Source organism: Nicotiana sylvestris, chromosome 11 (assembly GCF_000393655.2).
Source record: "Nicotiana sylvestris chromosome 11, ASM39365v2, whole genome shotgun sequence".
Classification (NCBI taxonomy): Eukaryota; Viridiplantae; Streptophyta; class Magnoliopsida; order Solanales; family Solanaceae; genus Nicotiana; species Nicotiana sylvestris.
Window position 1 is genome coordinate 132050966 of NC_091067.1, and position 19646 is coordinate 132070611.

The 19646-nt window shown below is 35.6% G+C and overlaps 2 protein-coding genes across 2 annotated transcripts; both read left to right on the plus strand.

The window, feature by feature from the left end:
- The first annotated feature begins 12135 nt into the window (after positions 1–12135).
- Positions 12136–13128, plus strand: LOC138881658 (uncharacterized). The gene has a single exon (XM_070161904.1). It carries the CDS (start codon positions 12136–12138, stop codon positions 13126–13128), a length of 993 nt encoding a protein of 330 aa, XP_070018005.1.
- Positions 13129–16852: 3724 nt separating this feature from the next.
- On the plus strand, positions 16853–18524 carry LOC104217236 (uncharacterized). The gene is made up of 4 exons (XM_009767455.2): positions 16853–16938; positions 18014–18106; positions 18206–18322; positions 18426–18524. The coding sequence occupies exons 1-4, from the start codon at positions 16861–16863 to the stop codon at positions 18522–18524; spliced, it is 387 nt and encodes a 128-aa protein (XP_009765757.2). The 5' UTR covers positions 16853–16860.
- Positions 18525–19646: the final 1122 nt, after the last annotated feature.

Here is a 19646-nt window from a genome sequence, read left to right on the forward strand (position 1 = left end):
GTAATGTAGTTGTGACTTGTTGTGGTTATATGGTGTCTTGATATTGATAATTATGTATTGATGGATTGCTCTGGTCATTGTTGTTGGTATATGGTATTGGAGGAGGCCCTTGTTACAATGGAGATGCTGCCCAAATTTACGTAAACGAGCTACTAGCTTAAGTTATAGACTTAGCCTTTGCTCAGCACTGATTTTGAATCTCCTTATACTATGATAGATTGAGTTGACTTGTTTGAAGAGTTGCTTGGAAGGGATTAAGGACTCAACGGGTTTAAGGTATGTTAAGGCACTTTCTTCTTTCTTTTGGCATGGTCTAAAATGAAATGAACATAAACGATACGCTATTTCATAATGACTCTACTCCTAGCAACTAAGGTTGTCCATGTTGTTCTTTCCTTATAAAATTATTCTAAACAAGTGTGTATGATCCTTAAATCCTACTAAGGTTCATATTGATGGTAGGGATGTCCATAATGTTCTTAAGTCACTCCAAAAGGTTTAGAAGATGATTCCATGAGTCTAGCATGCATTATATATAGTATCTATTTTACTCTACCGAGCCGCGCTATAGTCGGCCGGGTACGACACCTATTGTGCAACCACTGATCAGTTGGGTTTACCGAGCTCCACGTGGTCGGGTACGATTCTACCGAACCTTATGATGGTCGGGTACGCTTTTACCGAGTCCTCTTTGAGGCCAGGTACGATATGATGATGATGATGCCCACAGAGGCGAATGTTTTAAAAAGTTTATGTATATATATGTATTATGCATTTCATATCAGTAACCCCCAGAGGCACTCTGATGTTACAGGTTGTATCTCCTCTATCTCTCTCTTTACATTACTGTTCTTGTTTATGCTTTCCTGCCTAACATACTCGGTACTTTATTCGTACTGACGTCCCTTTTGCCTGGGGACGCTGCATTTCATGCCCGCAGGTCCCGATTGATAGGTTGACAGTCCTCCTAGTAGGCTATCAGCTCAGCGAAGGTGTTGGTGCACTCCACTTGCTCCGGAGTTGCCTATTTGGTCAGTATGCTTTGGATATGTATTGATTGATATGGCGGGGCCCTGTCCCGACCTTTATGATTTTATGTACTCTTAGAGGCTTGTAGACATATGTCAGGTGTATGGATAATTGTATGGCCTTGTCGGCCTATGTTTCGAGTTTACTAATGGTCATGTCGGCCTTATAGGCCCGTATGTCACATATATTAGTTTGTATATCATGTTGGGTCTTCATATGTTGACTATTCCCTTATGTTTTATTCTTGTTATCTCAGGACGAGTTTTCTAGCTCATTTACTCATGATAACATGATAAGAAAGATATGTTACGTTGGTACTCGGTTGAGTAAGGCACCGGGTGCCCGTCGCGGCCCTTCGGTTTGGGTCATGACAGAAGTGGTATCAGAGCAGTTCTGTCCTAGGGAGTCTACAAGCCGTGTCTAGTAGAGTCTTGTTTATGGGTGTGTTGTGCACCACACTTATAAGCAGGAGGCTACAGGGCATTTAGGTCTGTCACTCTTTCTTCTTACTCTAGATCGTGCAGTAGAGCTCAGTTGTAAGAATTCAAACTCCTAAATTCGACTTTAGTCATAATACAACGATACCTACTTCCACAAAGATAGTTGGTAAGAGATTACATGTGGATGTGAAAGAGTTGAGTCAGAGGAACTCGATTTCACATCATACTTATGATGAGTAAATATGAGGTCTTCAACAGATCGTGTGTGTACTAAGATGTGTATGCTTCTTAATAAGGAGCCTTAAGGCAAGGATATCTATTCACGAATATGGTGAAAATCTATGAGGGATTCAGAAGCTAGATACAAGTTTCAACAAGTAAAAGAAGTAAGGTGAAGAGGGGTACAAGGCACCCAGATAATGAAGATTATCAATATTTTCAAATCAGGCAGAGAAATATAAGCATTTTGGTACCTTCATCAATGACAGAGGTAAGTACAATTGGCCACACCCATCTCAGTTATGTTCTATGGGAGCTAACAGATATTATTTAAGAGAAAGATGGGATATCAGGATCCAGTTGGAGTTAGAGTAACCCAAAAATTGTGGATAGGTTGTTATCATTAACCAATGTTTCCGAAAGATGGTACAAATGTGGTAAAAGATATCCTTCTAAGACACCCAGATGGTGAACTCTAGAGTAGTACAATCAGATACGAATACTGGAATATTCAAAAATTTCAGAATATAGGCAGTGGGATCCTAGAAGGGACAAATATTTACCTTAGTATGACTCTAGCCCCGAGTAAAAAAAAAGAATGTTAGGCATTCTAATGAGATGAAGCTAGGGGAGCTTATAGGGAAAGAACTTTTTGTTGAAGTTTTCAGAATAAAGTGATAGACAAAAAGAATATTATCCGGAGAATAAGAAGAAAATAAATGAAGCATCATGAGTAAGATGTGATATAGGGGTGATAACAGTAAATCAAAATATGACACGATGACAGAGTCTATAGTCAAAGTGAAGGAAAATACAAGAGGTGACAAGCCTTAAGGCAATAAAAGAGTATAAGCCATAAAATCATATTTTTATTTCGAGAAATGAGTTGGTGACTTCAACGTGATTACCAGGAGGAAAGGTTAGACCCCAGAGTAATAAAAATCAGTATGGGCTGGTGAACAAGATAAAACCGAACATGAATTAGGGATCGGAGGATTTGATAATGGTCGACATCGTGAGAATTTCAAAGATCGTGCTCCAAACAATAATAGAATAGACAACAGACGAATAACCTTTAAAGGTTATTTAGGAAGTCGCTTACCTAAAGCAAGCACTCTGAGCAGAGTTAATCTTAAGGGACTAAATGTGCCAGTTACCGTAGGTGTCACCTTCGTGCGTAAGAAATTTAGTTATCCCTGGTACAGAAGGTTACCATAAGGTGATTAAGGTTCATTGATAATGTGAAAAGACGCCGAATATGAAAAGGTAAAACAAGTATAGGTAGATCGTCGTAGTACTAAATCTTAGTACTCCCCTGAAGGGGGGAATATGGTGTGATATGGTATTAAGTCGGAGTTAAGCGGTTCAGTTAACTATGGAATGGTAAAGGAAGAATGTGGTAAAAAGGAGAAAGGGATGATGTTGCATTTATTCAGTTCCTGCAGATATGTTGCGAATCCAGAACATTATACAAGCACGACACCGGGGAGAGGCAGTAAAAGTTTCCGTCCAGGATGTTATTGATAAATAAGTATGAATGGACATTTGATACATCTGGAGCTAGTGGTGAGAGATAAGTTAAGACAAAGGATATATCCCAAGAGGGATTATGCAGAATAAATATATATATATATATATATATATATATATATATATGAGAATGGACCAACGAGTAATTAGTAGTTGATTTAGGAAGAGCCCAGTTATGGCTAGACAAGAGGTCACGGATAAATCAATAGATCATGCAAGATAAATGTAGTGAACTGCAGCATAATGAATTTAGTCTCGCAGATACAAGATCGCAATCATTTGAAAAAAATTCAGATAGGAGTTGAGGCAATTAAAGGTACCACTTTTAAAGGTTTATGAAAATAAGAGAGAGTGTCACTAAGGAGACAATAAAAATTTGAGCTTAGAAGTAACCCTACGAGCACAAAGGCATAAATTTATGTAACTAAGGATTATTATAGGCAAGTAAGAATAACGAAAATTACCTTCGGGTGTACGATATATCAAGCTCGCAACTTTACAAGAGCCAGAAGGTCTCCCTAAGTACTACAATGAAAGACTAGTTGAGGAAATAAGGAAGAAGGTTTCCACCTAAGCATAGTGAGCTAGAGAGTAAATGATCCTGTAACAACAGTCTCACTACAATATTGTATACACTCCATAAGAAAGTGGCACCTATCATGGCTAATGAATGGTAAAAAAAGAAGCTATCAAAGGTGATGTTTGAGATCATATAAGGTACAAGAAATTATAGTATTCGTGGGCAAAAAGGACAAGCCAAGTATTCATGCAACAAGTGATAGAACGACCATCAAAAGTAATTGCTTACATTTAAGGACAACTGAGAAGGCACAAAAGGAAATTTATGGTGCTATCAAGTTAAAGGAAGGTTGGGAGTAGTATAAATAGATCGGTGTAGGTCCTAAGGTAAAGTATTGTAGAGCAACAAGGTTTTAGGTAGATAGGAGTAAGGATATGAAAAGATGAGTGAGAAGGTGACGAGAATATGTATGTCCTCGGGATTAAACCCATCAAAACAAGGGAGCTGATGATTTCCATATGAATAAAAAACTCTATACAGCCTGAATGAACCCAGAGGAGTCTAAGACTAGGTGCATTTAGAAGAGATGGAATGTTGCCCTGGCGGTAGAATAAGGGTGTAATTGTGATAGATAAGAGGATGATTCTTAGGCCTTTGATTGAGTAATGATTTAACGAGAAAGGGATTTCATTAATTGCACGGGATTAGAATACCCCCATAAGATGAATCGCGTTGGGATGCAATGAAATATGGTTATTGAAGTATAGTATTATCCCTAGGTGGATCAGGAAAATCACTTCAGATGTTCCCCAATAAGATGTGAGCCCTAGTGACAGTGTATTACGTAAGAGGTTGCAAGTTATCAGTGATAGATTATAGATCAACATTAAGGTGAATAAACAATAGATGGGTACAAGTTCCAAAGTATGAGATGAGATTTGTTTGTTATTCTTAAGATGAATAAAAATGAGGAAGCACTAAAGGACTTAGATTTATACATATAGGATAAGCAGCGAGAGAGTAACCTGGAGTTGGGTAGCAAGCCTCGGTAATTATAAAACGAAGTAAGTTTTATGGTATAGTATAACCTGCCTAGATGTAGTAAATCCATAAGGATAGATATGCAAGGCTATGAAACAAGAGATAGCAATATAGTCTTAAGTTCGATAAAGTACCAAGCGAAAGACATCAATACACCTATAGATTTCTAGAGGGACAGCTTTTCATAATTCTGTATATGTTCATACGGTGAGGCTTATAGATTGGCTAAAAGATGGAGGAAAAAGGGAAGACGAGTCGCTAGGCACTCATATAAGGACACAGTCGTACATACTGCATGATATAAGGTAGCAAATGTTACGATGTTGGAAAAATTCCGACCACATGTCATGGCGTGACAAAGAGGCCTAAAAGGGGGGAATGCCCAAGCGTTTGGATTTATTCACAAAACTGTTGCTTAGATGGCAAGATGAACATTAAAGTATTCGTAAGAGCCATAGTTTATGAAATTGATAAGTGCATCAGTCAACATTCGAGGACGAATGTTCCAAAGGGGGGAATGATGTTACACCCCAAGTTTTCATACGTGAGAGTACATCGTAAGTCATTGATGTAAGCTCGGAAATGAGATTCTATTTGGAAGCAAATAAAGTAAGTTAATAATGTTACCTTGGAGGTTACAAATATTTAAGATCATGAATAACGATTACCAAGAGGGTTGGAAATCTTAGAAGCTAAACCAATTGAAGAAAATAAGTTTCGTCGAAAGTTGACAAGTTTCGAATGTTATAACATGTACTTTGGGGTGAGACTAGGGTTATTAACATGATAAGGAGGTTATTATATGAGTTATTTTAGTCGTATGATATTCATTTTCTACATTTTGAAGGCAAGCAAGTTGTGGAACAAGAGTTGGCAAAGGTCATCACAAGTTACATTCATAAATTTGTTGAAATTTAGGTCAAATGTATCTGAGAATTTCTCCAAATATACTTCGAATAATGGGGTGTTCTACCTACCAAATTGAAGGTCTACGAGTCTAGTTTCTAACGCATTAAACCGTTTGTCAATACGACATCGGAGTAGAGAGATATTCATATTTTCGCGAGACCGCGCAAGCAGCTCCCAATGGGACCCACTTAGGCGGTGGTTGACCTACTTCAATTTATAAACGATTTGGACGCCTATTTTTGCTCATTTTTCAACTAAAGTTCGTCTCCAAACTTCTCCTAACCCTCCTAAACATATATCACAAGGGTTTGAAGTGATTCCAAAGTGATTACACCATATTTCAACATCAAAACTTAGTTCTAGTGAAGAACAACACCTCTTTGAGGTTGTGTTGTCATTGAGGATTGTTGTGGGATGTATTTGGATGAAATTCCAAGTTGTTGCTGCTGTCTAAGGTGAGTATAACAACCTACTAATTGTGCTTAAGCTTGCTTGTATGTTGGTTAAGTTGTTAGGATGATAAACTATAAGATAATACTTGGACTAGCTTAAGTCACTTCTATGGTGTTGTATTGCTATTAAGGGTTGTTGTAAAATGAATATAACTTGGATTTTGACTTGAAGTTACTGTAGGAGGTATGTATATTATGTTCTTGCTTGTGCCTAAGGTTATCTTGATATTGATTAAGTTAAATGGATGGGCTAGACCTGAACTAGTGAATAAAGTTGCTAGTTGGGGATAGTTGAAGTTGTGGATTATTTTCGTTGTTATAAATATATGGTATAAGGCTGGAATCATTGATTAATGACTTCATTATCAAGTTAATGATACTTTTATGTTGAAGTAAGAAGTCTATAAGGATTGATAAGGGGTATACGGATTCCAATCGGAGTTTGCCGCTCGTCGTAATGTAGTTGTGACTTGTTGTGGTTATATGGTGTCTTGATATTGATAATTATGTATTGATGGATTGCTCTGGTCATTGTTGTTGGTATATGGTATTGGAGGAGGCCCTTGTTACAATGGAGATGCTGCCCAAATTTACGTAAACGAGCTACTAGCTTAAGTTATAGACTTAGCCTTTGCTCAGCACTGATTTTGAATCTCCTTATACTATGATAGATTGAGTTGACTTGTTTGAAGAGTTGCTTGGAAGGGATTAAGGACTCAACGGGTTTAAGGTATGTTAAGGCACTTTCTTCTTTCTTTTGGCATGGTCTAAAATGAAATGAACATAAACGATACGCTATTTCATAATGACTCTACTCCTAGCAACTAAGGTTGTCCATGTTGTTCTTTCCTTATAAAATTATTCTAAACAAGTGTGTATGATCCTTAAATCCTACTAAGGTTCATATTGATGGTAGGGATGTCCATAATGTTCTTAAGTCACTCCAAAAGGTTTAGAAGATGATTCCATGAGTCTAGCATGCATTATATATAGTATCTATTTTACTCTACCGAGCCACGCTATAGTCGGCCGGGTACGGCACCTATTGTGCAACCACTGATCAATTGGGTTTACCGAGCTCCACGTGGCCGGGTACGATTCTACCGAACCTTATGATGGTCGGGTACGCTTTTACCGAGTCCTCTTTGAGGTCGGGTACGATATGATGATGATGATGCCCACAGAGGGGAATGTTTTAAAAAGTTTATGTATATATATGTATTATGCATTTCATATCAGTAACCCCCAGAGGCACTCTGATGTTACAGGTTGTATCTCCTCTATCTCTCTCTTTACATTACTGTTCTTGTTTATGCTTTCCTGCCTAACATACTCGGTACTTTATTCGTACTGACGTCCCTTTTGCCTGGGGACGCTGCATTTCATGCCCGCAGGTCCCGATTGATAGGTTGACAGTCCTCCTAGTAGGCTATCAGCTCAGCGAAGGTGTTGGTGCACTCCACTTGCTCCGGAGTTGCCTATTTGGTCAGTATGCTTTGGATATGTATTGATTGATATGGCGGGGCCCTGTCCCGACCTTTATGATTTTATGTACTCTTAGAGGCTTGTAGACATATGTCAGGTGTATGGATAATTGTATGGCCTTGTCGGCCTATGTTTCGAGTTTACTAATGGTCATGTCGGCCTTATAGGCCCGTATGTCACATATATTAGTTTGTATATCATGTTGGGTCTTCATATGTTGACTATTCCCTTATGTTTTATTCTTGTTATCTCAGGACGAGTTTTCTAGCTCATTTACTCATGATAACATGATAAGAAAGATATGTTACGTTGGTACTCGGTTGAGTAAGGCACCGGGTGCCCGTCGCGGCCCTTCGGTTTGGGTCGTGACAAGTTAAAAATCTGAAATTTCTTAAAAGTACCGTCATTGTGCATTTGGGTTCCTCGGGTCTTATTATTGCTCAAATCTGTGGGAATACTGGTATTTTGCTGTTTTTGTTACTGCTGCAACTTACTTCTTCTACCTCCATTTCCAGGTACATATCCTTTTAAATTCTATGTTGGAAAGAGATTCAGTATGACAGATAAATGAAGCTTGAATTGTAATAATATCTTTATTCATTTGAGCTCTTTAATTAAAAATTCAGTTTTGTTTCTGGATCAAATAAGTAGTATATGTTGATAGGATGACGGTAAGTTAAATATCCTTTATTGAAGACTGTATAAGTGTTGTAACAAGGTTAATTTTCTAAATTTTCATTAAAGTATAGTTGTGATTAAGATTGTCAAGGTAGGAAACATGGCATAAAGTGGGCCATTATTTAAATTTTATGGTGTTGTTAGCTAAGTAAAGAGTAATGTAGAAATATCAAGAAAACTACATTACTAACTCTTGTTGTTAAATAAGGTTAAGATGGTATTGATGGTATATTTTTATAAAGATAATAGATGTGTGTATAAACGTTGGTGAAAGGTGATATGATATAGCTTGTTACGATGTTAAAACGTTATGAATGTTTACGACATACAGTTAGGTTGCATGTAAGGTAATTTTATTGAATTAACTTGTATAATAATTCCTTTCCTATAAACTCGATGCCTATCTACCTTCATAAAACAAATTGACCAAATAATTAGGCCTATTAGATTAAAAGCGAGTATATGAGAATGAAACGAGATGTATAAGCACCAATTGCAACATTTTATATCAATGGTAATTAGAAATAAGAATTTGTTAGTTTCATATACAATTTATTCTTTGGCATACATATATATGTTGTATTTGCTAAAAATCAAATTTTTATCCTTTCACTGAGAATTTGAATAGTCTTGGGATGAACATAATTAATACTCGGAAATTATAGTCAACGGGCAATATTTAAAAAATTGTGAATTTCTTTTAAAAGAATTTAAAGACATCCCTTGAATATGAATTTCTCAGTATTTTCATATAAAATGTGTAGATACAACAAACAATTTGTGGAAAAATCCCTAATATCATTACAAATATTTTGCGCAATTAGGGATACGTTCGCGTACCCTGATTATATTTTTAAAAAAGCAAAAATTCGGATTATGCGTACGCGCAATTTCGAGCGAATATTTAATAAAAGGATTTTTTCAAAGGCGTTAAATTAATTTCATAAAAACCCGCGATGTGCGGTTCAATATTTAAGAAAAACAAATATTCTTGATTCAACACAACCTCGAAAAATGATTGCTTAATAAATATATTATCAAAAGTTATTGTGTACACGTACGCGTGACACAATTCCACATTTTTTTTAAATTTATAACACGAATATACGTACGCGTAATTCGATTCAAAGAAGGGTCCTTAATCACAATAAGTAAAAGCGGTAGAAAAATCACGTAACAAAAAGTATTTAATAAAAATCAAGATAATTAAGCCAATAATAAAAACAGTTAAGCGACCGTGCTAGAACCACGGAATTCGGAAATGCCTAACACCTTCTTCCGGATTAACAGAATTCCTTACTCAGGATTTCTGGTTCGCAGAATAATAAACAGAGTCATATTCTCCTCGATTCAGGGATTAAAATTGGTGACTTGGGATGCCTTAAAATTCCCAGGTGGCGACTCTGAAACAAACAAACAAATTCCGTTTCGACTGTCCTTTAATTGGAGAAAACTCCCCATGCGCCCCCGCGGGCGCGGTAAAAAGGAGGTGCGACATTTACCTTGCTGTGTCAGAAGTGGCGGTAATCACGGTCACTACTAAAAAATCGTTCTATTGGAACAGTTATTTTGCAACGGTTAGCCAACTGTTACAATAGATTATGTGTTGGAACGGTTTTAATTGTTCCAGTAGAGTAAAAAGGCTTTTGGCACACTTCTGAAGCAAAACCATTCTAATAGGATTCTAACCATCGCCATAACTGAAGCTATGGAGACGGTTTATCAAAGGCGATACAATAGGGTTATTTATGGGAACGGTTTGGTAAGTTAGAAAACGCACTAGTACTGAAGCCTTTGGTCTCCCTCTTGTCTTTGCATCTATCATACCTCTCTCTCATCTTGTTAAACCTAGAAAATATTACCATCGACGAACTTAGCGGAAGGAAGATCCATTCCGACAAGGGACAACCATTTCGGCTAATATAAGGGAATCTCAGATGTAGGTTATCGATATATTTCCCGTGTTCGATATATTTTGTTGTTGTTCGCTGTTCGCTATTGTTTCGCCGGAAAATTGGTTCGTTGCTTCTTCTGTTTTCTTTCATTGGTAAGATTTTTGTTAAACCCATTATTTTACTCTGTCCTTGATTTGTATTATATGATTAATTTTTTGATTTCTAGTTTGTAAAATTGGGGTTTAGTTGGTGGATCTGGATAGATGAAAGGGATGTTGAGAATAGATCAATTTCATGTTTAAATCTTTTTCTAGTATGGACTTTTTTTTGGTATTTTTTTTGTGTTCGATATTTTCTATGGTTGTTCGCTATTGTTTTACCGAAAAATTATTTCGCTGCTTCTGTTTTCTTTATCTGATAAGATTTATGATAAACCCATTAATTTACTCTATCCTTTGTTTGTATTATATGATAATGTTTTTGATTTCTGGTTTGTAAAATTGGGGGTTTGGTTGGTGGATTTGGATAGGGATGTTGAGAATAGACTTGTTTCGTGTTTAAATCTTTTTCTAGTATGGACTTTTTATCAACTATGAGTCTTATTCTACATTTTTTTTCTTGACAATAATGGTTTGTACTGTTTGAAGGAAGAAACTTATTCCGTAATGAACAATTACAATACAAGTATAATAAAATATAATCTATGTTGGTTCATATGCTCCTACACTTAATTTCAACTGCCTAGACTTTTTGTTTTATGAAATAAGTTATATTTCATTAACAAGAAGCATCCAGGGGATGCATAGGTTACAAAAAAAAGGAAAATATCAGCTGCCTAGACTAGAAATTCATTTACTAGGACTTCCACTTGTTTCCAATTTAAGGTAATAAGCTCTCTTTCTAGTTTAATTTTCTACTCAATACACCTTTTCACTTTTCCAATAGTAGGATCTAGAACTAGGAAGCTACCAAAAATATGGCAAAGTCTTTGTTATATTAACAAATTTCCAGCAGAGTTAACTTTTTTCAAAATATGGTAGAATCCCTACAATTAAGAAAACTGACTAATTATTAAATTAATTCAAACCTAAAAGAACTCCATTTTATATGATATTAATTAATCACTTATTAAGAGATATTATGTTATTTTTGGACAAATTACTTAGTGGATCTCTTCTTTAGAGTTTTCTGCTGGTGTTTTTTTTATAGTCATTTTGATCACCTTCATAGTTTTTTACCTTTTTCATCTTCTTGCTTATGCTTTTTCCAACACACATCAATCATCATCTTCACAACATTATTATTATATAGTATATACTGTATGATATATAGTAATTGTGGGAAAATATAAATTTGGTGATAATACATACAATAACTGAATTTGACAGAATGGTTCCTTCTCTATTACAATTAACTATAATAAAGTGATCTGGTATTGTGATTCTAATGAAATCATGTGCCTTATGCTTGTGGCTTGTTATGTAGTATTTCATAATGAATACACATGATTGGAAATCTCACATCTGAATTTAATAGCCACCATTTCTTAAAATATTTGCTATCGATGTTCGATGTCTTGTTCGTTATTGTGGAAAATTATTTTGATGCTCCTTTTCTTTTCTCTGGTAGTATTCCTAATAAGCCTACTATTTTACTTTCTGTTGTTAGTATTATATGATACATTTTGTAATTTTTGGTTTGCGAAATTGGGGTTTAGTTGTTGGATTTTAATTTCGTATTAGAAATCATGATATGTGCCTTACGTAACTATTTATGTGATGGGTTTGGTGACTGTTAAGTTTTGCAACAGTGAAATCTATATAATTTTGACAATAAGTGACTTTTTATATCTTTCTTATTATTTGATTTTTTATTAGGAGTATATAAACAAATTTTATACTATTTGTTTTGGTGTTATATAGGATAAAATTAATTTAATGGATAACGGAGATAAAAGGTGGATGTGCCTTCGAAGGTCAACTGATGAGTACATACAAGGAGTGAATAAATTTCTTGATAAAGCATTTGAACGAGCTTCCCAAGGAAATCAAATATTATGCCCTTGTAAAGTGTGCGCTAATTGTTTTTGGCATCATAGGAATGTGGTGGAAGACCACTTGATTGTTAATGGTTTTGTTCATGGATACAATAAATGGGTTTTCCACGGGGAAGGATTTTCCTCGAGAAAGACTCCATGCCCAAGAAGTAATGATGAAGGTTCTGACATGTATGACGATATTGATGGATTACTTCATGATACATTTCGAAATGTCGAGGATGATTTGGGACATGAAGGAGTGAGGGATGGACCATCAGAAGATGCAAAAAGATTCTTTAAATTAGTAGAAGAAGGGAAAGAAGAATTATATCTAGGGTGTGAAAATTTCTCCAAATTAGGTTTTACGATTCGGTTGTACTTATTTAAATGCATTCATGGGATAAGTAATGTGGCATTCACAGACTTGTTGGAGTTGTTAAAAGAGGCATTTCCATTTGCTCAGCTACCCGAGTCTTTCTATAAGGCAACAAGCATGATAAAAGATTTGGGTCTTCATTATGAAAAAATACATGCATGTCCTAATGATTGCATGTTATTTTGGAATGAATATGTAAATGCAGATACTTGTTCTGTGTGTGGGTCTTCTAGATGGAAGAATGTTATTAATGTATTGACTAATAAAAAGACCAAAACCCCTGCAAAAGTCTTAAGGTACTTTCCATTAAAGCCTCGGCTTCAAAGGATATTCATGTGTCCCGAAACAGCTGAAGCTATGAGATGGCATGCCATTGAACGACCGAATGATGGAAATATAAGACATCCTGCTGATGGTGATGTTTGGAAGGAATTCGACTCCTTGCACCCTGAATTTTCTAGCGACCCTCGCAATGTTAGATTGGGTCTTTCAAGTGATGGCTTCAACCCGTTTTGAAAAATGAGCATTTCCCATAGCACATGGCCTGTTATGTTAATGAACTATAATCTATCGCCTTGGATTTGCATGAAGCCAGAGTATATAATGTTGTCAAGGATCATCCCAGGTCCGTCATCTCCGGGAAATGATATAGATGTGTATGTACAACCTCTAATTGCTGAATTGAAGGAACTATGGGAATTTGGTGTAGAAACATTTGATGCCGAATCCAACCAGATGTTTCAAATGCGTGCAGCATTAATGTGGACAATTAGTGATTTTTCTGCACTAGCAATGCTTTCTGGATGGAGCACAAAGGGAAAATTTGCATGCCCCACTTGTAATTATGGCACATGTTCTCAATATCTCAAGCATAGTCGTAAGATGTGCTACATGGGTCATCGGGCATTTTTGCCTCCTGAACATCCATTTCGAAGAGATAAGAAATCATTTGATGGTAAGGAGGATCATAGACATGCACCTACTCCTTTGTCGGGTATAGAAGTCCTCGAAGAGTTGCGTGAATTCAAGAATGTCTTTGGAAAGGGCCAAAAGAAAAGGTATCGGGATAACAAGTGTCCATGGAAGAAAAGATCCATCTTCTTTGAACTACCATACTGGGAAACTAACAAATTGAGGCACAATCTTGATCCGATGCACATTGAGAAAAATATATGTGATAGTATTCTTGGGACATTATTGGAGATCGATGGAAAGTCAAAAGATCATGTAAATTCTCGTTACGATTTGCAAGAAATGGGAATGCGAAAAGAGCTTCAACCAATACAAGATATTGTAAGTGGAACAATTTTTTTGGCTAAAGCTTGTTTCTACATGAATCCAAAAGAGAAGAGGCGATTTTGCACCGTCTTTAAAAATGCCAAATTGCCTCGAATATATCACATTGTATGCATGAGAAAGATATGAAAATATCGGGGTACAAGAGTCATGATGCTCATTTTATAATGCATTACTTGCTCCAAGTTGCTGTTAGAAAAACATTACCCAAGAATGTTTCTTTGGCATCGATTAGGTTGAGAAACTTCTTTAGAGCCATATGTGCTAAGGTTGTATGGCAAGAGGATCTTGATAGATTGCAGACTGAAATCAATGATATTACATGTGAGCTTGAAATGATCTTCACTCCACCCTATTTTGATATAATGCCTCATTTGCCTGTTCATTTAGTAAATGAAATTAAGCTTGGGGGTCCAACTCATTGTCGTTGGATGTATTCCACTGAAAGAACCTTGTGCAAGTATAAGGCATTTGTTCGTAATCGAGCTCATCCAGAAGCATCAATTGCAGAAGGGTTTTTGGCCGAAGAGTGCTTGACCTTTTGTTCGAGATACCTACATGATGGGGTGAAGACAAGATTCAGTAGGTACCAAACTGAGGATGATGGGGACATTAAAGGAGAAAAATTGTCACCTATATTTCCTAAAATTGGCCATCCAATTGGAAGTAAGAAAAAAAGAAAAGGAAAGATTTTCCCCATGGATTTACTGTTATGTTCTGAGGCTCATAGGTATGCTCTCTTCAATACTGAAGATAAACAAGTGGAGGCGTTTATCATGTAAGATAAAATATATTATCATCACTTGTATTATAAGTTTTATTTTTAAATTTAATTGATATGGTCTAATGATTAAATTTGAAACATATGGCTTGCAGTGAACATAAAAATTTAATTGATAATCGTACTAGACCAAATGCATGGGTAAGAGCAAGAAATCATAGTCGAAATTTTGCCGACTGGTTTAAAGAGAAAGTAAAAAGCATTGACGTGCCCAATCATTTGCGATGGCTAACTAAAGGACCTAATACATTGGCCAAACGATATACTGGATATTTTATCAACGGCTACTTGTTTCATACAATGATGCGGGATGCCCCGTTGAAGACTCAAAATAGTGGAGTGACTTTGTCAGCAACAACTGATAGTTTTGCTAGTGCTAGGGACCCAAATCCCATTGATGTAGAGGTTCTCTACTATGGAGCTATTCAGGATATCATTGAGATTGATTATTGGGGCCGCTTTAGTGTTGTACTATTTAGATGTGATTGGTTTCGTAATGAAGTAGATGAATATGGGTTAACTCGGGTATACTTTAACCGATTATGTAGTACTGATGACTCTTTTGTGTTGGCATCTCAAGTACATCAAGTTTTTTATGTGGAGGATCCAATTGAGAAAGATGTTTATTATGCAAGAAATAATGTCCCTGTTGATTTGTATGATTTGGAGGAAGAGAATATTCCTAATGTTGGGGAGACATTTTGGAGTGATCCTAATGATGAAGCAGGTCCATCAACTAGATTAGCCGATATTGATTTTAGATGGTCGAGAGAAGATGTACCTCTTGATGTTATTGATATGCCAACTGATGCACAAAATTCACAAGATACAGTTGTGGAAACATCAGAAGAGGAGGATGATTTAGATGATACAGATTGGGATTGGATGGAGGCTGATAATTGAGGAAGAAGCAAGCTGAATTGAACTTGAACAGATAAGACTTAAGACAAGAAATGAGACTTAAGACAAGATAATAGTTATGGTGCTTCTTTTGTTCATCTTTCACTTTGTTATTGCTACATATATTCTGCCTATTGCTGTTGTTATTTTTTCTTCTATCATATGCAGTGCATTGCCATAGTTTACTCTGAAACTATCATATGCATATCCTTAACTTATCATACGAAGCTGCACTTTATTTGGAATTCTACTATTGTTATTTATATAAAACCTAATAAAGCTATTTTTATTTGTATTCTTCATTAGATTTGATAGATATGAGTCAAGAAAGACCTTTAGAGCCCAAAAGAAAGACAAGCGCAACATACACAAAACCTGGAACAATGGCATCTTTTGCAAACCAAATAAGGACTTCGTTTAGCCAAAAATATGTTGTTCCCACTAGACAATCAAACAAAGAGCGGCCTAATATTATTGTAGAGAATCTGCCAAGAGCAGTAGCCCATGCACAAACTAGATCAACCACTTTTGCAAAATATGTTGCTCCTGCTAGACAATCAAACAAAGAGCGTCTGAATATCATCGAAGAGAATCTGATAGTGCCACAATATTCAGAAGTAACAGCCCATGTACAAACAATATCAACCACTCCTACAACACAAGTAATAGAGGAACAAGTTCAGTTGGATTCTATAACTCCTATTGAAGATGAACAATGTGAAGAACAAGGTAAGAACCTATAGTCTTTATCTAAAAATATTTATATCCTATTTCAGTCATAAAAAATGTACCAACAATAGTGATTTGGTGGTTTTGTTTGGTTGAAGGCCCTTCTAATCAAACAATAAAAAGAGGAAAAACAAAGATGAAAAGTGTACATGGACGACATGAGCATAAATTAATTTTACTTAACAACTTAAATCAACCCGTCGATCCTAGTGACGCAGTTGTGACAGAGTTTGGAAGCTTCCTCGGCACATTGGCAAGGAATGCGACTCTATGTCCTCTTGATATTTTGGATTGGAGGAAGATGGACACAAAAGAGGATATATGGGAATATACCAAGGTCTGAACTTCTTAAGTTTTAATTTTTGATTGAAAATCTTTCATATTTTCTGCACTAACAGATTTGACACCAATTGTAGGATAAATATGATATTCCTGAAGCTGCAAAAACATATACTTTAGAATCAGTTCAAGCTGCCTGGAGAAAGCATAAGAGTAGATTGAAAAAAGATCACTTTGACCCCTATAGAAGTGATGAAACTCGAATGGAACATATCCCTGAAGATGTTCCAGTTTCTCAGTTTAAGGAACTCCTTAGGTATTGGAACTCTAAGAAACTCCAGGTATGTAACTTTTTATTTGTTCTTCTTCATCTTCTTGAACTACTTCTTAAAGTTCTTCTTTATCTTCTTTTTAGTTTTCTCCTTCTTCTTGGCCATTGTTGTTGTCTTTCCCTTATTTCTCTACTTCAGGGATGCTGCTGTAAATGTTTTCAATTGCTAGATGGTACATTATAATAGTACATCCTATTCATTCCTTCCTTTTAAATTACATATACACATTCTCAAAATATCTGATGGAGCAGCTCTTTTCCCTAGTACCTGGCCGTAGGCTTCTGGGTTTGAGGCTTTTGGAGCAGTTCATAATGAGATTAATGAGATTGATGCTTTTCATGTTTATTATGGTAGAAAAACAGGAAGCAATCATGCCTTTACATCCATACTTTTTCTGTGGAAGTTTCCATACCAAATAGGACACGATTAACTTCAAAGCTCCTCTTCTCTGTCGCAATATATATGATACTTATGTTAGGCCTATGTGAAATGCTGCACTAGATTTGGCCTTCAGGTCCTACAAGCAGTTGTAAACAGATAAATTCAAATGATAAGCAAAAATTAGAAAAGAGAAAAAAAGCTAGGTGGTTTCTGTTTTTTCAACCTTGAAAGAAAAATATACTTATGATGCAGTCCTGAAGTCAAAGCATGTGACTTGAAAAATTAAAATAATATGCTTTTGACATTTATTCTCAGGTACCTTTATTGGTGACATCTGCAGAAAAAACTAAAATAATTGTAAAGTTGAGGCTTATGTGGACAATTATGAATATGTTAGAGTTGATTAATCAATATGATAACTACGACAACAGCTAGCTTTTTCATGCAATATAAGAATAGTACTCATGTCAACAACCACAATTTAATTTCCTTTAATGGATTTTGAACATAAATCTTTATTAAGGAGTACTGTGTTATTTGATGTATGGATGTATAATGAACAGAAATCTTTACTTGATTTGCTTCAGCTCATTTAATAGTAAGATCTATTGCTGATTTTTTATAGTCCACCACAGTGCATTTCACTTTGTACTTCTCAAGTCCTACTTGTAAGTTGTTGTTTGATGTTTCTTTCTGTTTGCAGAGAATGTCTAAAACTAACATTGAGAATCGAAAAAAGTTGAAGAATCCTCACACTGCTGGAAAAAGAAGTTTTGCTTTAGTTCGCTCTAAGTTGGTGTGTAACTAGCCAATCGTGGCAAAAATATTTCAATTTTAGCTTTTGTTTAGTTCATGGCAGATCATTAGGAATGCTAACTCACTTTCATGTAACTAGGAAAAAGACAAGGAAACTTCGGATCCTTTATCAGCAAAGGAAGTCTTTGTTGCTACAAGAAAAAGAAAAGTTGGGCGATCATACAAGTCCTCGGATGAAGATACAACTAGTAAAATTGTGCGATTATATTTAATTAATGTTATATTGAGATCAATTATTTGTTTCTATTTGTTTACTTTTTATTTACTTGAATTATATTTTTTTGAATTTTCTTTGTAAGTTGAAATGGAGGAAGTTGAAGCACAACAAAACGAAAATGGTAATGAGTCCGTATAGGCATTTGCATCTGTCATGGGACCTGAACATTCAGGACGTCTGAGATTGTATGGACGAGGGGTTACAAGAACTTCTTTGAGAGGGAAAGTAGGATATTTTGAACCATCTTCAAATACTTCAAATTCTATACAAAAATTGGAGGAGAAGATACAAAGAATGGAGGAAAAAATTGAGGAACAAAAGGCAACTATCCGTCAAGAAGTTGTTGCAGATGTCCTTGCACATCTTCAGCGTTCAGGAATTGATATTGATGCTACCATTATTCTTGCAGCATTGGGTGATAATTCATTAGGAGAAGCTTCATCTGCTCAGCAAACAACATTGTAACTAATCCATCGTCCCTATACTGCTACCAACAAAGAAGGCCAACTCATTCCAGGTATTAACTCATTGACAATTTAATAATTTTTGTGAGATCTACTGTCTTAGGTTGGTACTTCATGTGCTGCACTTAATTATTTAAATGAGGTTGCGATTGGAGTGACTGTTACTTGAGCAGGTTGAATAATTTAGTTGTGATGTTGTTTTGTGATGCAATAGTGTTTGAAGATATTACGGCAGATTGTTGCTTAAAAAATTATAGACTGGAGAGTTGTTTGATATGGTTTGTCTGTTGATGATTCTGGTTTGTTGTATGTTGTTAAAGAAATTAAATATTATTGTAACAGATGGGAGAGTTGAAAATTACTCTTGTGTATAGCATAATATTGTTTTGAGCAGGTTAAATATTTTGAGATAGTCATATTTACAAAGGAAATTTTGCCGAAAATTTTAAAAATTTAGAGAGTTAGAAATTTTTTGAGTTATCAAATTGGTCATTCAACACTCTAATGTTACTTTTCCGTCCCATGCTTTTTTGCATTCCATGTGTGAGAAGAGCAGTTAATTAGCAACACTTTATTATTCAATTTTCTTAAAACTTTCTTTGTTTAAATATTTGTGCTTGAATTTTGTAGGTGCATCGATTGCGGATGAAAGCAGTGATGAAGACCTTACTTGAGTTTTGTTGATCGTTATTAGACTTTCTATCATCAAGGATATTTTGGTTTAGAACTTTTTGTATGCAAATTAAAACTCATCTATTTTGACTTTTGAATTGTTGATCAAACAATGTATTCATATTTTTTTTTAGGATATGGATAATGCGAGTTAGATATTTTAATCT